General features: G+C 41.3%; 1 protein-coding gene across 5 annotated transcripts in view; it reads left to right on the forward strand.

Annotated features, from left to right (window-relative positions):
* Positions 1-19,599, forward strand: part of FEZ1 (fasciculation and elongation protein zeta 1) — a 76,487-nt gene extending 56,888 nt beyond the window's left edge. For 4 of the 5 annotated variants that reach the window (XM_025049202.1, XM_015591997.2, XM_006915210.2 and 1 more), the window contains 7 exons: positions 6,329-6,415; positions 8,334-8,502; positions 10,912-11,183; positions 12,160-12,240; positions 13,651-13,726; positions 16,903-16,968; positions 19,246-19,599. In XM_025049202.1, the coding sequence (XP_024904970.1) occupies positions 6,329-6,415; positions 8,334-8,502; positions 10,912-11,183; positions 12,160-12,240; positions 13,651-13,726; positions 16,903-16,968; positions 19,246-19,262 (768 nt within the window). In that variant the 3' untranslated portion in view covers positions 19,263-19,599. The remainder of the gene's footprint in view (positions 1-6,328; positions 6,416-8,333; positions 8,503-10,911; positions 11,184-12,159; positions 12,241-13,650; positions 13,727-16,902; positions 16,969-19,245) is intronic. The other variant, XM_025049203.1, reaches the window with a different exon arrangement.
* Positions 19,600-20,115: the final 516 nt, after the last annotated feature.

Raw genomic sequence — 20,115 nt, forward strand, 5'->3', positions numbered from 1 at the left:
ATTGACCATATATGTGTAGATCTATTGCTGAATTCTCTATTCTATTTCACTGATATATGTGTCTATCTTTATATCGATATCATCCTGTATTCATTTCTGTAACTTTAGAATGTCTTCACCTAAAATAGTATGAGTTTTCCAACTTTGTTCTTTTTTTTCCAAAATTGTTTTGGCTGTTATAAGTCCTTTGCATTTCCACATAAAATTTGGAATCAGTTGACCAATTTCTACAAAAAAAGCTTGCTAGAAATTCAACTGTGATTGTGTTAACTCTATAGATCAATTTATATATGTAGGTCAGTTTATTGAGTTAATATGGTGAATTATATTAATCGATTTTCAAATATTGAACCAAATCTTCATTCTTAGGATAGACCCCACTTAGTTGTGATATATTATCCTTTTTTATATAATGTGGGATATGATTTGCTAATATTTTAACCAAGGGTTTTTGCATTTATGTTCATGAGGAATCTTTGCCTATTACTTTATTTTCTTGTAATTTCATAAAATAAAAGAATTTTTCTTTCTTTATTTTCTGAAAGAGTTGTGTTAGATTGTTATTATATCTTCCTTAAATGTTTGATAGACTACACCAGTGAAACTATCTAGACCAAACCTCTGTGGAAGGTTTTTGATTACAGATTCAATTTCTGTAGTAGATGTAGGGCTATTCAAATTTTCCATTTCTTCCTGAGTTGGTTTTAGTAGATTTTGTTTTCAAGGCATTTGTTCATCTACTTTAAGTCATTGGCTGTATCGACCACAAAGTTGTTAATGATGTTCTCTTATTCTCTTACTGTCATTAAAATCTATAGCGATGTCCCCTTTTTATTACAGATATTGTTCATTTTTGTTTCGCTCTCTTTCTCTCCCTCTCCCTCACTCCTCTTTCTCATCAGTCTATGTATGAGTTTAACACTTTTATTCATCTTTTTGGAGAAACACTTTTTTTTTCTCTATTGCTTGTTCAGGTTGTTGATGTCTTCCCTTAACTACATTATTTCCTTTCTTGTACTTACTAAGGATTTACTTTACCCTTCATTTTTTTAGCTTCAATGTGGGAGCTTAGATCATATTTTAAACTTTATTTTTAGTCTTAGTTTGTTTGGGCTGCTATAGCAAATTATCTAGGTGGTTTATACACAACAGAAATTTATTTCTCACAGTTACAGAGGCTGGAGGTCCAAGATCAGGGTGCCAGTCTGGTCAGGTTCTGGTAAAGGCCCTCTTCGGCTTGCAGACTGCCAAGGCTGTATCCTCAAGTGGTACAAGTGGCTCAGGATATTTTTAAATATATACCTACATATTTACCTTTTCTGGTATTCTTCCTTCCTTCCTATAGATCTGATTTTCCATCATTTCCTTTCAGGTCAAAAACCTCTCTATAGTATTTCTTGTAGTGTAAATCCACAGGTGACAGATTCTCTCAGCTTTCATTTATTTCATGTTTTTCTCCTCTGTCTAGGATCACGGCCTTGTACTGCCAGTGTCCAGTGCCGGAGAAACAATTGGCTCATAGATTTTGCCCAGGTTTATATTTGTTCATGGCAGGGAGGGTAATATCAGTACTGGTTACTCTGTCATGGCTGCAAGAGACCATCTCTTCTGTTTTCATTTTTGGAGTTTCTCTTATTCAAGTATTGGACTTAAATGGATCTCCTGATATTTTTTGCCTCCCATTTTCTATCTACTTACTTTGTTTTATTCTCTAGGTGATTTTCTTAACCTGTCTTCTATTCTTCCACCGAACATCTAAATTTTGCTATCATATTTTTAATTTCTAAGAGCACTTTCTTGTTTTTTGATTTATTCTAGTAAATAGGTTCTGTTTCAAGGAAACAATATTTGCTTGTTATCCCTTGGAGTGTAGTGATGATAGCAAGGGATTTCTTCTGCTCTCTGTATTGCTTTTAATGTTCTTTTTCTGTATATTTGTTTTAATCCCTATCTCTCATGTTGGAGATTGTCCTCCAATGTCTGACAATCCTTGGGCATATTTTCATACCTAAAAGTGAGACCAGCAGGCTGAACTCTTTCTGTGGAGTAAGGCTTGTTTCCTGCTTGACCACACTGTAGAGTGACCAGTCAGGACCTGGTCATTTTGTTTGGAGACCCCAAATATTGGCATGTATCTGTACATTTTTTTTTTCTTAGGCGGTGTCCCATAAAGTGTAGTCCTGCAATGTCTTGCTTAAGGAGAATAAGCCTGAGTGCCAGTGTCTTAGGGGTCTAGTCAGTGGCTTGTGGTCTCTAGTGAGCAGATTTTCACTTACTCCCTCTGACTTAAGTAAGATCTCTCACCCCTACTTTCAAGCGTCCTTGTATCTCTGAGTCCAGAGCCTCTCTAGTTCAACCTTCCCAGAGTGAAATCTCTAGTTTTTTGATGGCTAGAAGATGATAATGGTCCTTGTACATAAGAAGGGAGAATAGACCTGGGGTCTCACTTCTCCTGATAAAAAATCCTGAGCCTTTCTAGATCTTCAGTGCAAATCCACTTTCTTTTGGCAGCTTCTTCCACAGGGTTTAACTCTCTCTAGTCATCTAGGTCTGCATCTGCTTTCTGGCATCTTTTTTGCTATTATTGTCTTTTCTCCAGTTCATTTGTCCCTGTGGAACATTCTTTTTTGATCCCTGTGCTCTAACTTTAGTAGGGTTTCAGGAGGAAGAAAAGATGAATGTGTGTGCTCAATTTCCTATGTACCTTCTTTCTACTATAAAAAAAGAAATGAGAATTCATTTAAAATTCGTGTTTTGATGTGGATGATGCAAGAAAGACTATGTGAAACTCTACTCAGAGGCTCATCATAGAAGAAAAGGCCTTTGGCCTTATATTAGGAGATTGGAGAATAAATAAATGTATATTTATATTTTTAGGTCAAGATAATATGCTTGAGCTATGTATGTATGTATGTATTATTTACAACTCTCCTCTTTTACTGTTTCTAACTATGATATAAAAGAAGGACATGGAAGTCCAGGACTGTAAGTTACATCTGTCTGTTTTCCAGGTGACTGAGCAGCTAAGTTACCTGTGGAGGTGGGACTTAATAAATGAAAACGAATCCTCTCGTTTTCATTTGTTCGTTAATTCTTTCAACAAATAGCTGTTGGCCACGTGCTGTTTGCTGTGCTCTGTGCATCTCACTGTGGGAACAGGGGCATTGGCTTAACCCACACAGAATGTTTCCTGGTTGTTCATAGGCTCAAAAGGGATATAGTTGCCCTTTCCTTGGGCTGGGTAATTATTGGTAATTTTTTTTTCTACATTTTGACTGGAGGTGAAAGTGTATCTTTGTTCTCTTAATTTTGGCCAAGAAAGCAACTACCCATATGAAACAGTCGTAGTAAGGGGAGAGAAATATTGTGCAGTAGAAATTCCCTTTTCTATAAATGGACTAATTTGGAATGCTTTAACAAAAGACACTGGTTAATAGCCATGTTGAACACAAGGACTCATTGTAATTTTAAGCCTTTCTCAGCCAGATCAGCACTGTTACAGGCTCCAGGGAAGGTTCTCTGAATTTACTTTCAAGCTTTCAGCTACCATGTTATAGCCCTAAAGACACACTCTTAACCAAAAGCAGGAGGAAGAAACAGCTTGCTGAATGGCGTGGCCAGACTCTTTCCTGGATCCAGGTCTTCTTTTCTCGGTTCTGGGAAGAAGTCACTTGGGAGAAGGATTTTTCTTGGAGAAGCTGTAGTTTACTTCAACAGTGTGGAAACAATTTGCAGTTTTAGTCTACAAAGAAATTTAGCCCCAAATGACCCGGCTTGCAGATTGTTGTTAGCTTTAGCGTTCCCATTTTACCACCTTCCCATTGCCACACAAGAGGCTAATGGGACTCCTTGTGGCAATTTCTCTGACTGTGTTGTATATTAGGAATAAGCATATTCATATACATAGTGCTTATCTATCTATCTATCTATCTATCTATCTATCTATCTATCAATCATCTATCATCTATCACATATACTCATTCAGATACACGAAGTGCTGTCATTTTTCAAAAATCTTTCTCTTTCTCCCTGTTAGTTCCCTCCCAGCTTTCTACTCTCCGCATAAGATATTGTCCTGGTAACGGAAGGCAGGTAGAAGTCTGTAAATGTCATTTGTAAGGAAAGAGGGCTTGTTGAGAAGTTCTAGAAGCTGTTGGAGCAGAAGAGAGTCTGGTAGGATGGAGAGAAAATGTGAGGCTAAGGGCCTAGAAAGAATGAGAAAGGATGAAAGAATCAGAGGAGGAAAGGCCAGGAACAGGGTGGATGTGGCGAAAGCAGGCAGAAGGAGGGATAAGCCATGTGTAGAAGAGAAAGGAGACAGGACTTTCTGGGGGAATACTTTGTGTATACTTCTTATTTTATTTTACTTTTTTAAATTTATTTTTAGTGGCAGACTTTTGAGATCTGAGAAAATATGGGGTAGGTATAGCTCACTTAGCACTAGGAACTCATGGTAACTTTCACAAGCTTGTAATTGATTATAAAATCTCATTTAACCCAATCCTAACAAATCAGACTACGGGCTTTGTGCCAGAGAGACGGAGAAGAGAGAAAGCTCTAAGAGTCATCCATGCATTTGCCCATAACATTTGAACAGCAAGGAAGACCTGTTCTTAAAAGTTCCCTGCCTACCTTCAGCCAGGGACACAGACGGAGAACCTCAGGAAGGGATATGGTGTAGTTGAAAGATGCAGAATTAACAGGCATTGAGGTAAAACCACTAAAACTGGCCACATTTCAGAAAATGTAAACATTTCACTTTTAAAATAAAGTTAATGTAAAAAAAAATCTGGTTCTAGACTAACACTTGCTGTCAGATGCTTATGAAAAACAATCCAGACAGAAAACAAAAAGCTTTGTTTCTTGGTATGAGCTGACTTCTACCACTTTCTGGCCCTAAGGAAGTTCCGCCATCTGAGTATAGTTGTGAACAAACCGTGGCTCCGGGAATTTCGTTCTGCATGATGGGGAGCTGGGAAGCCAGGTGGCTACCACAGGTGGTGGACTTGGCAGAGAGAGGAGTATCTGGGTTCTACAGCAGAAATAGATGTCACCATCTGGCATGCAAGCACCTCGAATGATCCCATTACTCCCTGTGTCCTACCTGTTCTCCAGGTTGAGCACAGATGACATTTAATACATATTTGATTGATTTTTTTAATGACATGGTCCTGGTTTTAAGCAAACGAAGACAGAAGATGTGTGTTTTGTTAGGGGTGTCTGCCAAGGCGAAGCTCAAAGAAGAGGGGAGAAGTTTCTGAGGATAGGCTACCTTTGGAATGACAGCTTGGGTTGGAACTGGGGCGTTTCCTGTTAGAATTGGAAAGTATATCCCCAGAAAAGAGGCAGATGAGCATGCTAGCCATTAGTGAGCAAAGAAAATGGTTTCCTGGATGGTCAGGGGCTCTGCAGAAAATCTCCTGGACAGAGCGTCCTGGACAGAGTGGGCCGAGGCCCATGCGGCAGGTGGCCGTCCCCACCAGAACTGGTAAGACACCTCTTACCAGCTCCTTTATGACTTTCAAATCAGACTTCTGGACATAGGCTGCTTGTCAGGTAGTTTAATGGTTTATTCTTTAGAGGATTTGAACATAAATACCAGACTATGGCCATTTTGGATATGGACAGTAAAGCTGGCTATGCTGTAGATACCTCGTTGGAGTCAACATGTGGAATCTTGATGGTCGAAAACTTTCAGAATCTTACTTGAGATTATGGAATTTGGAGACACAGGGAAAATATTCAACATTGTTTGTCATTTAGTTTGTCCTTTAGTTCATGTGGTTAGGCTAGTCTGTGGAATGTCCCAGGTGGATTCATTACATTGTTCATCAGCTTTGACATCATGCCTAGATTCCAATAACAGGATGGCATTCCATCAAATGACTATTTGGACTGGACCAGCCTATCCTTTAGAATGCCTTATAATGTAAAATCTGGAAACAAACCCTCCAGATTGAAACTCCTCACATAAATAAGTATGCCTTTGCTGCAGCTGTTGGTCACAATATCACTCTCCTTGAGAAGGTTCCTATTCACACAAGGATGACTTGTCTGGGGGTAAAAGAACAGTGCTGCTCCCTTTGAGTCAGAATGGTGCCAGCCACTTATCCTTCATTGTCCTTTTCTGACCAAGCTGTACTCAGTGGTGCATGTAGCATGGTAGGGTCACATTTGGGATTGCATGGAACTCTAGAGGCCTCTTTAGACTCCTTCTTTACACAGAGGATGGCTGGAGTGGCCTCTTGGTCAGTGTCATCCATTCTAGAGATTAGAGAAAATCTTAGTTCTGCTGATGGTCAATCAGAATTTCATTCCCCTCCTTCAGATCCATGAGAAAGAAGAGGAAGAATTCAATGAGAAGAGTGAACATGACTCTGGTATCAATGAGGAGCCTCTACTCACAGCAGATCAGGTATGATTATCTCCCTCGGTTCTTGGGATTTTTTGTTATTTTGATAGAGAAAAGTTTTAAGAGAATATACTTGCTACCTTCATTTAAGGCAGAAGAAAAATGTATGGTCTCATGGTGGTCGTGTTTGAGTTGGAGTATCTTTCAGAAGGGATTTTATTTCTCTCTATGCTTCAGTTTATCCACCTGTAGTAAATAGGAACATAATTCCTGACACTTGGGTTGGGTGGGCTCCGTGTGTGATAACAGCCAGAGACAGGGCCAGTGGTTACTGACTTCGCTTTCTGCTAGGCCTCTTATAATAATTCATTGCGCTTAGAGTCAAGAACGTAAACAAGAGTCCCAATACCTGTTCTCCCCAAAATAAAAGTAACAGATAAGATTTCTGTGTGCTAGATATATTCTAATATTTTATAGACCATTGAAAATTTTGAACCTTCCAAAATGAGTCTTAGAGACACTTGTATCTCTTTGTAAAGAAAAGAAAAGAAAGAAAAGAAAAGAAAGAAGAGAAAACATATAGTGTTTCACATTTGGTTTTGATAATTTATTACTGAGGAGGAATAATGTTGGGTCTTCAGATTCCTTATTCAATCTTTTAGTCAACAAATATATGTAGGTGGTTGTTTTGAGCAGGCATCATACACATGTTTTCACAAAGTAATTCTGAAAAATGCTCCACTGGGAGCTTTCAGCACCAGAAAGTGATTTTCAGTAGAAGGAACACTTTTGTACCTGTAGTAAAAGGTGGGATATAAATAAGTGAGGCTCAAGAGATTGAAGGGAACTAGATAAAAAAGAATAGGGGCTAACAGTTATTCTTGCGAATTTTAGGGGAAATACAATCCAATGATACAAATTCAACAACTACTCTGAGAGAAAAAAGCCATAAAATTCTAAAGAGGGTCGTTTCATTTGGTTACATTGTATGAATGGCTCTCAATAATCGAAGACTGAGTGTCTCCTAAATCCGTGAGTAGAGATGAGAAGGCTTGTAAATAAAACAGCAATTATTCTAAAGGAGGGGACCCTAAGTCCTCTTATCTTTGGTTCAGCCGCACACCAAGAAACCCACTTTAAAGATCACAGTCCATCAGCCTGAAGCTGGAGACCATCGCAGCATCAAAAAACAGACAAATGCACAAATCAGGTCACTGTTGTGACCAGACTCAGATGGAGTCCTTCCAGCAGTAGTCTTTGCTTATTCTGCTCTTTAAATGTGTAAACAATTAACTCACAAAGTAGTTCACCCTTATTCCTTTTGGCGGTTATCTAATTTTACTCTTGCTTCTAGGTGAGAGCTGCCCCCTAGCCCTGTAGGCTAGACAAAAGCTGGATTTTTAAATATATTTTCTGCTCTCCAGACCCTGCCAATTTTTTTTTTTTTAAAACTGCTTTATTATCTTTATTTTCACTTGGTCCTATCTAGGTGAATTCTGGAGAAAAAGCCATTTCTTTCTAGGTAAAAAAAAAAAAAACCTCCCCATCTTGAGTTGTCTTAAGAACACTGTTTTTTTGTTTGTTTGTTTTTTTGTTTTTTGTTTTCTCCAGTCATATACATTACAACAATTAATGGAATAGGTTTTGAGTTAAAGTTGGTTGGATAAAATATCTTCCCACTTAGAAATAAAGTGCTCAGCAAATTGAAGTAAATGTTCCCTTCCAGGCAGCTCTGCTTTGTTTCCTGAAAGAGTCGTTTATTTCCAATAAAGCACTCATCTAAATGGAGTTCTTGGAAGAAGGTTTACAATAAAGAGTATGCGTAAGCCTTTGGTCAGAGTTATTTTTATTATTATTCAATATTTAATAAGTAGCAATTTTACAGACAGCAAATTAGAAATGTCCTTACCTGATCAAAATCCAGGCTGGAAGTCCCTCCAGCAGAGAAGAGATTTAACAGTCTCTTGTGTACCTTCTCCAGGTAATTGAGGAGATTGAGGAAATGATGCAGAACTCCCCAGACCCTGAGGAAGAAGAAGAGGTTCTGGAAGAGGAGGAAGGGGGTGAAACCTCCTCCCAGGCGGACTCGGTCCTCCTGCAGGAGATGCAGGCCTTGACCCAGACCTTCAACAACAACTGGTCCTATGAAGGTGAGGGCCCTGGGGGTGGGCTTGCCAAGGATGAACCCCTCTCTGCTGGACACTGGTCACATGCTTCACGCGTAGACAGTAGAACCTCGCATCTAGGGAGTTGGCACCTTTCTTAGTGGGCGTCAGGAGAGAAGTTAGCATTTTGGTGGGGCATGGTGGGGAAGCAGTTGAGCAAAATTAAAATGGTAAAACTAACCAAAGAACAAAACTAAAGCAGACTAAGTAGAAGAAATCTGAACCCATTATTCAAAACCATGCTACCATAAAATCAATGAAAAAAAAAAACCTACAAGAGGTCATAATAATAATAATAATAATAGTAGCTTATATTTTCGGAGAGCTTCTATGTACCAGATCCTATTCTAAGACTTTCTGTGCATAATCTCATTTCATCCCCACATCAGCCCCATTAGGACTGAGCTGAGTATTCTGAGACATTAAGTGACCTGTTCAAGGCCACTTTTGGTGGAAATATAATTAAAAACAAAATCTTCTCACCCAGGAAACCTCTCTACAGAAGTAGAAGAGAAAGAAAATTACTTTATTATTGAATAAGCATTAAGCCAGAATGTGATGTACATCACAGGCAACCCACTAAAGGGACTGCAGGACCAGAAAGAAATCTCACTCTTATCTAGAGCTAAGTGAATACAACCCATTATATTAAGGAGGTTTTGCAATTTGGACTCAGATGACAAGCTATGCCCCTTTCATTATCTTCCTTGACAATTACTTTTCGAAACAGTGACCTCCTGTGGAAACAGTCCTGAGTCCTAAGAGAGGCAAGAACCTTATTCAGCCATTAAATTAATTGACATACAATTGAAAAGGACAGAGAAAGAAATTCTAAAAGAAAAGGAAGGTAAAGGAGAGGGTGAGTCTCCTCCCTTATTTTCAACAAGGAGAACCCAGCTTCTTCTTCTAAACTAGCATTTCCCCTTATATGACATACAAATCAGAAAGGGTGGAGACAAATTTGAGGCCGGGTAGGTTAACTCCAGAGGTCACACTCTTAATCGGTGTATCGTATTAATTCTCTGACACAGGTTTGTAGTATTTATGATTGTGCAAAGAAAGAGGTTGATGAAGAATGGGATGAAACGATGTAACACAGCAAAGTCAAAACAGTATAAAATCTGTTAATCTGTGGGGATGCTGATGTTCTTGCTGCAGGAGGGGCCACGCCCATGGGGAGTAAGTCCATGAGAGGTGGGGTGACAGGGACTTAGGAAGAACAAAGAGAGAAGGTGGGCAGGCCAGGATATAAAGCTCCAAAAACGGATTAGAATAGTGGTAAATATAGAGGCATGATCTCAATCAAGAACTGTGTCAGAAAGTAAAACTGTGGCTGTCAGGAGCAGAGTCAGGGTGGTGTCGAGCAGAAGGAATCTGTGCAGAGCGATGCAGCGAACTTGGCTGTGGCGCTGCATACACAGCTGCCCCAATTAGGCCATTCTCATTCACACAAAGGTCCCAAACACAGACATGCTCAGCAAAAGACTTGTGAAAACAGCTGAAATACACAGTGAAATGGCAAAAACAGAAGGACAGCTCCGTAGAACAGAATAAAGGGGAAAGTCGAACCAAGTCAGCAAATATCCGAGCAAAGCAGAAATGAAAAGGAAAATGGATTCTAAGGCAGAATCAAAAGATGCCATTAGGAAGGGATACCCTTGCCAAGATGCTTTCTGAATCCGTTTTAAATGAAGAAGGATTAGGGGACAGAAATTTAAAATAAAGTTATCTACATCCCATGATCGCAGATTCCCTTTTCTTTTCTCTGACAGTAGACCACTCTGTCTCAGCTAGCCGGGGTTCATTTTCCCCTACATGTTGCCAGTCTCCCACACTTTTCACATATATATTTTTTAATACAGGCACTGCCACACAGGGCTAAAGGCATAAAGAAGGCCTCCAATCACTCTATTCATTTGACTGTCAGTTATGTCTTGATCAGTTCTTGGGAATAAGTGCCACCCTCTGTTGCTCTTCACCACAGATGCCAAAACCCTCTTTTTACTGTTTTTTTTTCCCCCCCCAATTTTTGATCCATTTCATATGAGAAATATTATAGAAACCGGGAAAAAATTAAAAGACAGAATAAGAGATCAAGAAGCCACACGTCTGTCCACACACTTTCTTGTGCACCAAGACCCCTGGCTTCCTTAGAGGCTTTCTTCTTCTTCTTTCATTTCTCAAGAATGATTTTCTCTTCTGCAGACGATAAACTGGCCCCGCCCTTCCTGGCATGCTTCTAAATTGTGAAGGTCTTTCCTGGACCTTCGAGAAGTTGGAATGGGTCTCCTCCAGAGGGGCAGTCCCATCTCACGTTGGCAGCAGCCCCAGGAGCCTCTGCAGTGGGCTCTGGCTTGGACGCAGGTGTGACCTGCGAATGATCTTCCCCCACAGGACTGAGGCACATGTCTGGGTCTGAGCTGACGGAGCTGCTGGACCAGGTGGAGGGTGCCATTCGAGACTTCTCAGAGGAGCTGGTGCAACAGCTGGCCCGCAGGGACGAGCTGGAATTTGAGAAGGAAGTGAAGAACTCCTTCATCACAGTGCTTATCGAGGTTCAGAACAAGCAGAAGGAGCAGCGAGAACTGATGAAAAAGAGGCGGAAAGAGAAAGGGCTGAGCCTGCAGAGCAGCCGCATAGAGAAGGGGAACCAGATGCCTCTCAAGGTATGTGAACCACCCAGCTGGAAGCCTGGGTGCATCCCACCACGAACCCTCGCCACTTCAGGTCCCGATGCCAACCCTGCAGTGAGCTCAGAAACAGGCCTGTGCTGAGCAGTGACTGAGCAGGACACTGTGGCAAACAGTGGGACATAAAAAGGGAGATGATGCTATCTGTCTCCTCTCTTCCCCCAGAGGACTCAAGTATAACTGGAGGAGACAGGATGTAAACATGAGATGAGACGATTATTGAATATGTTCTCTGAGTCAAGGCCTTACAAGGTGGGGTGAAGGACTGAGAAGAGCTGTGCTTTGGGCCTCTGGGTCAGAACCTCTGCAACTGGCTGAGCTTAGAGTTCTGACTTACCTCTTTAGGAGGTCGGTAGGGTGTTTCGGGATCGAAAATTATGATGCCTTATCGCTTTATTGATAGGATTCTTCTCACCGATGATTCTTAATCAGGGAAGCTCAGGGAATCATCTAAGGAGCTTTTAAAAAATGTCTTCGCTTCAGCTCTGTCCCAGACCTACTGAATCGGGCCTAGGCGTGTGCATTTGGGAAAAGCATCCTAGCTAAATAGTTACTTTATATCTGCCCTCCCCAATGGCTGGGCATTTTGTTTTCTTCCCTAAGATATTTGCATCATTATCTGTCTACATTTTGCTGTGCTGCTTTATTTTACTATTTATACAGTGGAGGCAGAAATGAGGAAACCTGGAGAGTGCAGAGGGGTCTCGTTGCCCTGAGACCCGCTAAGACAAGAGGTTTTGAGACTCTATTCTTTATTCTTGCAAACCTCAGGCTTACATTTTGGCCTGTCATTTAGCCCAAGTCTTACATTAGCTTGCTAGTCACAGAACCCGGGGGCAGTTATCTGTGCAGTGTGGTGTGTCTGAGTGGTTGAGGGAGGACACGCAAGTCCCTGGGGGTGATGACTATGGAACAAGAAGCAACTGTCCTTCTTGAGTCTCTTGTCCCCCAGCGCTTCAGCATGGAAGGCATCTCCAACATCCTGCAGAGCGGCATCCGCCAGACTTTCGGCTCCTCAGGACCCGACAAACAGGTAGGAGCCATCCCCCTGCTCCCAGCTGTCCTCCTAAACTCTTGCAACTTGGCCTCCCCAGCAGAGCCGGGAGTGGTGATTCAATAGAATTATCCCAGCACTTGGGCAAGGGGTGGGACCTAACATTGTCTGTCACTCTGAAGGAGGAACAGAAAGTGTCTTTTTAAAGATGAACAGTTTCTTCAGCTCTAACATTCTAGGACATGGATACAACTTAAAACTCAACACTGCTTATACACCTATAGGTTAACCTGTTTTAATAACGAAAGGCATTAAAAGGGGGTTCCATTTGTTGATTGACCCCATCTCCAAGAGCTTAATTAATCTACCATAGTGGGTCACCAGCTGACCAGTCCCACCAAGACTGTTCCTTCGGCTGCCTGCTGTGACCGTAACCCACGATGCAGCACCTCCTGGTTGGCTCCATTTAGTCAGTTACTTGCCCGAGAAGCATTTCTGGTTATTTAGACAGTGTCCAAAACCTTTATTTCATACCTGTTATGTGCTGAGCTCTGTCGCTAGGCCCTCAGGTAAGTCCTGGTCCTGTCCCCATGGAGTGCATGCTCTGACTGAGGTGGCTGGTGTGTAAATGGACAAGTATGAGATTATAGAATAAGTGCACACAAATTGTGTATGTGTTTTATACATATTTGTAGCTGAATCCTAAATGTTAGAATTCTAGAACTACGGCACGGGAAGAGATTTTAGGAGTATCTAACCCAGTCCCTTCATTTCACAGCTGTGAGAACTAAGGCCTGGAGAGATTAGGCAAGCTTTTCCCAAGTGGCAGAGCCATGACTAAAATACAAGCTTCTGACTTTTGGTCTAGAGGTCTTCCCACTCACTGTGCCAGGCTCTCCTTGAGCCCTTCAAGGTCTTTCTGGCCTGGTGTCTTTGATATCCCACTGGGCCCGAAGATGATTTTGTTGTAGAATCACCTCATACCCAGCAGAGGGAGCAAACCACATCCAAGACCAAGGGTGCGGTTAAGGTTCTCTCTCCCATGGTTTTGACAAAAGGGAAATCATTCATTTTCAAATTGCACTGCAAAGGCTAAGAAAATGTGATACCCGCTCTTTGCTCTCAGCCCAGATGGGAAAAAGCCCACCAGGACTTCTAAATAACCGAAGAGCTTCTAGTGTCAAGAGAATGTAGAAGTTGAAATAGCGGTTGAAATTTTTCCTGGCTAATATGGTAAAGTCTTAATTTTAAAGAGACAGCCCCCAAACATGAGGAAAAGGTCCTGAAACAGTGGTGTGCAAATTATTATGGGTGTTGTTGAGAATGTCAAATTCAACGGAGTGTGTTTCTTAGAGAAAAGCACAATCCCCGTGCAAACTGTCTCATGTATCTCAACCCCAGAGGGACCATATCTTACGTCTCAAGCCCTGAATGCCGTTTGTCTTGTAGTATCTGAACACAGTCATCCCCTACGAGAAGAAAGCCTCCCCTCCATCAGTGGAAGACCTCCAGATGCTGACAAACAGTGAGTTGGTCTCATTCTCAGCAAGTTCAGCTGCTCATTTGTCTGCCTCCTTCTCTGTGAGTTGCACCCCTGGTGCCTCCGACTTGAGATTTCCAGGAGCAATTTTAGATGGGTCGAAAGGTGCTCTGTATCATTGCATCCCTTCCTCCTGCGCAGGGGTAAAATTAAAGTACTCTGCAGTGATGATCTGAGCTGTCTTGTCTCTCCTGGGTTCCTGTAAGGGAAGAGGTTTGCCAGAAGAAAATGACCTGGTGAAAGAGAGTAGAGGGCTGGTGGGTGTGCAGGAACCTTCCGGTTCACCCAGCAGTTCTCAAGGCTTTGTATTCTCTGCCTTGCCCTTTTTCTCCTCTGCAGCTCGAGGGTGCTGCCTCCTCTGAACTTGTGTCCTCAAAGCAGAGAGCTCAGTCTGTGGGACCAACCGTATTTTTAACAAGAAGCAAAGTTTCTTGGGTGGGGTAAGGCTGATTAGAAAGAATGGAGTCTGGTTTTCCTTTCAGGAAATGACTGCCTCCTCTCCTCCACTTTGGCTCTATTGTCAAATATTAATAAACATTCTGAGCTATGGGAGAAAACAGTGTGTAATAGAGAGCCTTTTGTAGGCAAAATCTCTTTATATACATACATCTAACATTACAACCCCCAAAGGGCCAAGGGCACATGATGTTAGCCATCAGCATCAGCTTGATTCTTTTAGGAAGAGAATTCTAGGCTGAGATGTGGTAACAGGCTCAGTGAATCAAGAGACATCCATCTATCTCCCTGGCAACCATGCACTGCACTGAGTGACATACTAGCCAGGCTGCTCAGCCCATAGTAGAGAATGAGCCAGCCACAGGGCTATTTGGTACCCCAGGGGACAGGAAGAGAAACTTCATCTCTTCAGCTAGGGGAGATAGATGCCTGCTGGGCCCCAGTGCTAAAGGGAACCAAACATTCTCATTTTTATCACTTCAGAAAACTAAAGCAGGAGATTCTGGTAAACAAAAATACTGCCGACATCAATAGATACTGTGTCCTTGAGAAACTGGAATTTTAAATTCAAAGTACATTGGCTTCCTCTTGACTCATTTTAAAGTCCTTTATTTGCATAAATATGCACTAAAATTTTTTAAAAGAGAGCAGATAGATAAGAACTGACATTTATAGGTGTTTATGTTTTTATGAGTAATAAGCATTTGGAAAATAATTTGGACAAATTACAAAGGTTGACATGTGTAAAGTACTCAGGGTCTTAACGAAAGGAAGAGCTATCTATTACAGACACCTATTCAAGAATTCAGTGTGAAATCCTTTCATTTTAATTAAGAAACCATTGGTTTGTTTACATTTTTCGAGTTCACTTTAAAAATTATAGCTAGAGTGTATCCATCATTTGGAAATACTGAAAAGCGAACAAAGGAAAATTATACTGGCTATAAAATTTTGTATCGTGATTTTAGTCACATTAGTTAACATTTGGTTAACATTCTTTTTATGGCGCTCTCTTCTAGCATGTGGATAGACCACATTCCAATTTTTTATTCCCCTTAAAAGAAAAAAGCTGCCATCTTTCCTGAATACCAAATTCTTCTGTAGGTTATGAAAGCTCTTTTTTGGCAAATCCTCGTATGCATTTGTGAGGAGTGTCTCCTCTTTATCCTACTCCTGAATCAAGGATATAGGCCAAAGACCAGCCCCGGGGACTGAACAACTCACATCAATTTTAGATTTTGGAGATCAACTTAGATACATATTGACTGAGTGCACTTATTGTATTTTTACGGCTGTCTCCTTGGTGCAGCATCTGGTCTGCCCATGCTCAGCTGCAAAGTATTTTCAGCCTATTCAGTCGAAATGGATACATATCTAAAAATAAAGAAGAAATAAAACAAAAGAAACCAACATGTGGAAGGCCTCGGGTTCATTCTCTTTTTTTTCTGGGTCTGGCTGCTAACTCCTGCCCCTGTCAGGCTCTGTTCTTCACCCACCCCTGTTTTTGGAATCAAGTTTCATGACCCTGACTTGAAACTAGGAAATAGAAGTGACCACGGTCCCTCTATTGTCACAGCTGCCTCCTGACCCTTATAATCAGTGCCCGGTGATCTTTACTGTTTTCTCTGCTTGCAAAAAGTAATACATGCTCATCAAAAAAAAGCCAGACACTGTGGAAATTTAATGCAGGAAAGAACATTCCCCCATGGTCTCCCTCTCAGAGATAACCGCTTTTAACAATTTTATGCACATCCTTCTAGATTTTTTCTATGATTATTAACATTTATTTAAAAGTGAATACATAATGTTGTATGGCCTTTCTTCACTGATAAGTATGTCTTGAATACACAGATCTCTCTAATTTTTCATAAAGCTATAAGACTACAGGAAATAGATATACCGGAGTTTATTTAAAGGATCTAAGGAATCTATTGGTGGACACACCCCTCCCTCATTTTTTGATATCAAAAACGAGGTTGGGCTACTTTCTTGAAGGATTTTCTACAAAGCCGATTTCTGCAATATGAATTATGAATATGAAAAGATGCTACCTAGTTTAATAACAAAAAAAGCTATTTAAAAAACTTTTATAAAAAGCCTTTAGGCTTTAATAACTTCACATTGTTTGCTTCATGTGTAGTCATGTCCTGTTTCAACAAGAAGTCTGTAAGTTCTTTGAAGATCCATAAGTCTCTTGCATTTCCACAAATCCTAACATTTGTTATAAATTGGTGGTGAGGAGGGTTTCTAGTAATGTCTGTTTATATGAATAGACTATCTTTAGAAACAGTTTTATTGGTGATTCGGTGATGTGACAACTACTATTTTGACATTTAGATTGACTGCATCTGAAAGTTGATTCTTTTTTTAAATTGCTTTATTTATTTATTTTTACGATTATTAAAAATATACTTAGGAGATGATGTGGATATTATAGGAGAGAAAGAAAAGTAAAAGATAAAGGAAAAAAAGAAAATACAGTCAATGATAGGCCACTCTGACTCTTGATATATTTTCCTTCATCACCATGTTGAAGGCTGACTCTTGACAGAAGCTTCTAGACTTTTGCTCAATACTCAAAGCATGTCTGGTTTCCCTGAATCAGTTCTCACTCACTTTGCGTGTGTGGGTCGTTTGCCCTAGAAAGTGAGCTTTACGCCCCGATGGTTCCCTTGGCTCATCTCTCTCACTCTCTCCTTCCCCAGTTCTCTTTGCCATGAAGGAGGATAATGAGAAGGTGCCCACTTTGCTAACGGACTACATTTTAAAAGGTATGAGCAGCCCAGCCTCCTGGGAGCAGAAGTGGTCCTCTTGGGGCCCCTCCCCCAGGACTCAGCCCTCTGTACAGCCTTCCCAAGAGTGTTCACACCAGACCAAGCCTGGCAGGGCCGGGCAAGCAAGTGGACCATTGTGAGGCCCTCGCAGTCATGGGGTTTTGCATTTTGGATGTTGCTAGGAGGCCTGAGAAGCAGATTCCATCACCCCCGAGTCACCAGAGGGACTGTACATGAGGAGCAGCCAAACCAACAAAAGATTTATTGTGAAAGTTTTGTGGAGTTGGGCTATTTAGTTGGGAAAAACAAAGCCTGAGGATACTATTAATAGTTTTCAGCTGCTTATAGGCAATGAACTAGAGTTATGATCCTTTCATAACAACTTTCTTTTTGTTTTATCTTGTATTATGGAAACTTTTAACACATATAAAAGCAGAGCGAACTCATGTACTTAACATCCTGCTTTAACAATTATTAACGCATTGTCAATCATGTTTCATTTATACCTCTTCCCAACTTCTCTCCTTCATATTATTTTGAAGCAAATCCTAATCATAATATTTTTCATACATAAATATCTCAGTATAGATTTCTAAAACATAAGGACTCTTTTTTTTCTTGGATAGAAGTAAGGATTTATTGGTAAAAGAGTGTAAACATACGGACTCTTAAAAACATAACCACAATATTATAACAACTAGAAAAATAAAAAATTTCTCAATATCACTGACTATTCAATCAGTGTTCAGATTTCTCTGATTTTCCCATAAAATATTTTTCGGTTTGTTTGGATCAGGATCCAGTGAAGTCCCACATCTTGCAATTGGATAATATGTCTCTTAAGTCTCTTAATATATATTGGTTCCCCTTTCCTTTGTTGCTTGCATTCCTTGACATTTATTTCTTGGAAAAGCCAGGTTGTTTGTCCCATAGACTTTTCTCATTCTGGCCTTTGCTTGATGGTTGTGTCCACATCGTTTAATTGGGTATGTGCTTCCATCTTTTGTGCTTCTGTTAATCGGTAGAGCTAGAAGTTTGATCAGATTCAGCCTCAAATTTGTAAACTTCCATTAAGAGTCACCTACTCTCTGGTTGTCTTTCTTTTTGTGACGTTAGTGTGTGTGTGTTAGTCTGCCCAGGCTGCTAAAACAAAATACCACCGCTTAGCTTAAACAACATAAATTCATTTTCTCACAGTTCTGGAGGCTAGAAGGCCATAATGAAAGTGACAACAAATTTGGTTTCTATTGAGGGCTTTCTTCTTGGCTTGCAGATAATAGTCTTTCCTTCTGTGTTCTCAAGGAGAGAGAGAGAGAGAGAGAGAGAGAGAGAGAGACAGAGAGAGAGAGAAGAAAGAGATTTGCTCCCTGGAGTCTAATCTTATAGAGACCAAATCCTATCAGATAAGGGCTCCATCCTTATGACCTTACTTCCTCAGAGGCTCCATCTCCAAATACAGCTGCACTGGGGGGTTAGGGCTTCAAGGGCTTCAACATATGGATTTTGGGGAGACACAAGCATTCAGTCTATAACAGTACCCATTGATGATCATTCATTGTCTAGACCCTTTGTTTCACTAGCCTTTGCTCTACATGCAGACAACTGGGTACAGTTTTTGAAGGATTTTGGACCTTCGGTTAAGAACCTCCAAACTATAGCATTTCCATAATGATCAGAGAAATTAATCTTAAATTTCTGCAGGAGGAATTTAGGCTAAACATGGGAAGAACTTCTGACTCTTAAAGGTTTAAAAGAGCAGCACATTTCTCAAAGGGTGTTTTTAAAGATGATTTGTAGAAATAGATTCTACAAGTCTGGGAGCCTGAGGGCTGGATTTTACCCCTTACAATCCACTGAAATGTCAGTGAATTTATAAAACTAGTTCACACTTACCGAGCACTTTCTACTTGCCTCTGAACAACTTTAAGGGCAGGCAAAGGCACTGTCTCTTGTATATATGAAGAAATAAGCAAGAGAGGTAAAGTAATCTCCTTAAGGTCATAGAATTACAAATAGTGAATCCAGGATTCGAACCCAGGCAGCTGGGCACTGGAGAGTAGGTACTTAACTGTTACACCAAACAACCTCTTATCACTGGCTCTTCATTTTTCTGGAAGAAAGACACGTGACTGCAATTGTTCCTTGTTCTAAGGGGGCAGTTCTCTGCTCAGGACGCTGGTGGGAAGCCAGCGTGACCGCTGTTGGCCAGGGCTACCTGGGATGGCAGGTTCTGACCTATGCTGTGCTTTGACCTCTGTTCTCTTCTCTTTCCAGTGCTCTGTCCCACCTAACCTTGCCCTTGGGAGCAGCCTTGCAGCGGAGGTCACTGAGCAAGAGTCATTCCATCACAGGGACTGCATGACACCACGTAACCTCCGATGTGTATTTACACGTGTAGAGTTTAACCTGGATTAAACACGAGCAAACGCGCGGGTTCTTTGCTGTTGGCTTCTAGTCCTAGTAATCATTGGATGCATGATGAGGGGCAGGGCTGGGGACACTGCCTCCTCTCCGCCTATGTCGGAGGAAGGCAGACGCTCTCACCACTCATTCTGTAGTCTGGCTCCACCCTCAAAAACAGCTTATACTCTAAGACTAATTTTGAAATAAACCTTCATTTAATTAATATCCACGTGCTTTAGAGTGTGGTGTCCAGTGGCTCCTGTTACGAGCCCTCTAGAGAAAGGACGTATAGCTGCCTTCACGTGACGTTGCATGGCCTGTGGTGGCAGCATGGTGTTCAGGGACCGGGAACATATCCTGTTGTGATTGTGATGGGGCTGCGCACGGTACAGCCGGAGGGAGGAGGCCGTCCACAGGCTCTGAGATCTTGCGCCTTGGCAACTGTAGAGGGAGTTGCACGATGTGTTGTAGGAACTACTGGTTGGAGAGGGTGTCGGATGACAAGGGAGGTTGTGAAGTTAGCAGATAGAAAGTGAGCCTCAAGGAGCAGCCAGGCATCGGTAGCACCTCCTGTTGAGATGGCCAGCCCGTCCCCAGGAACCTAGAGACTCAGGTGTCGGAGGGAGGCAGCTCTGCTGAGCTGTAGGATTGCAGCTGCTTTCTTCACTGCCCCTAACGGCCCCTGGGAACCATATCCTATGATCCCTTCATGTCCTGTGTCTTTCCTGCAGCCCCAGTGGT

Source organism: Pteropus alecto, unplaced genomic scaffold, assembly GCF_000325575.1.
Source record: "Pteropus alecto unplaced genomic scaffold, ASM32557v1 scaffold135, whole genome shotgun sequence".
NCBI classification, from domain to species: Eukaryota; Metazoa; Chordata; class Mammalia; order Chiroptera; family Pteropodidae; genus Pteropus; species Pteropus alecto.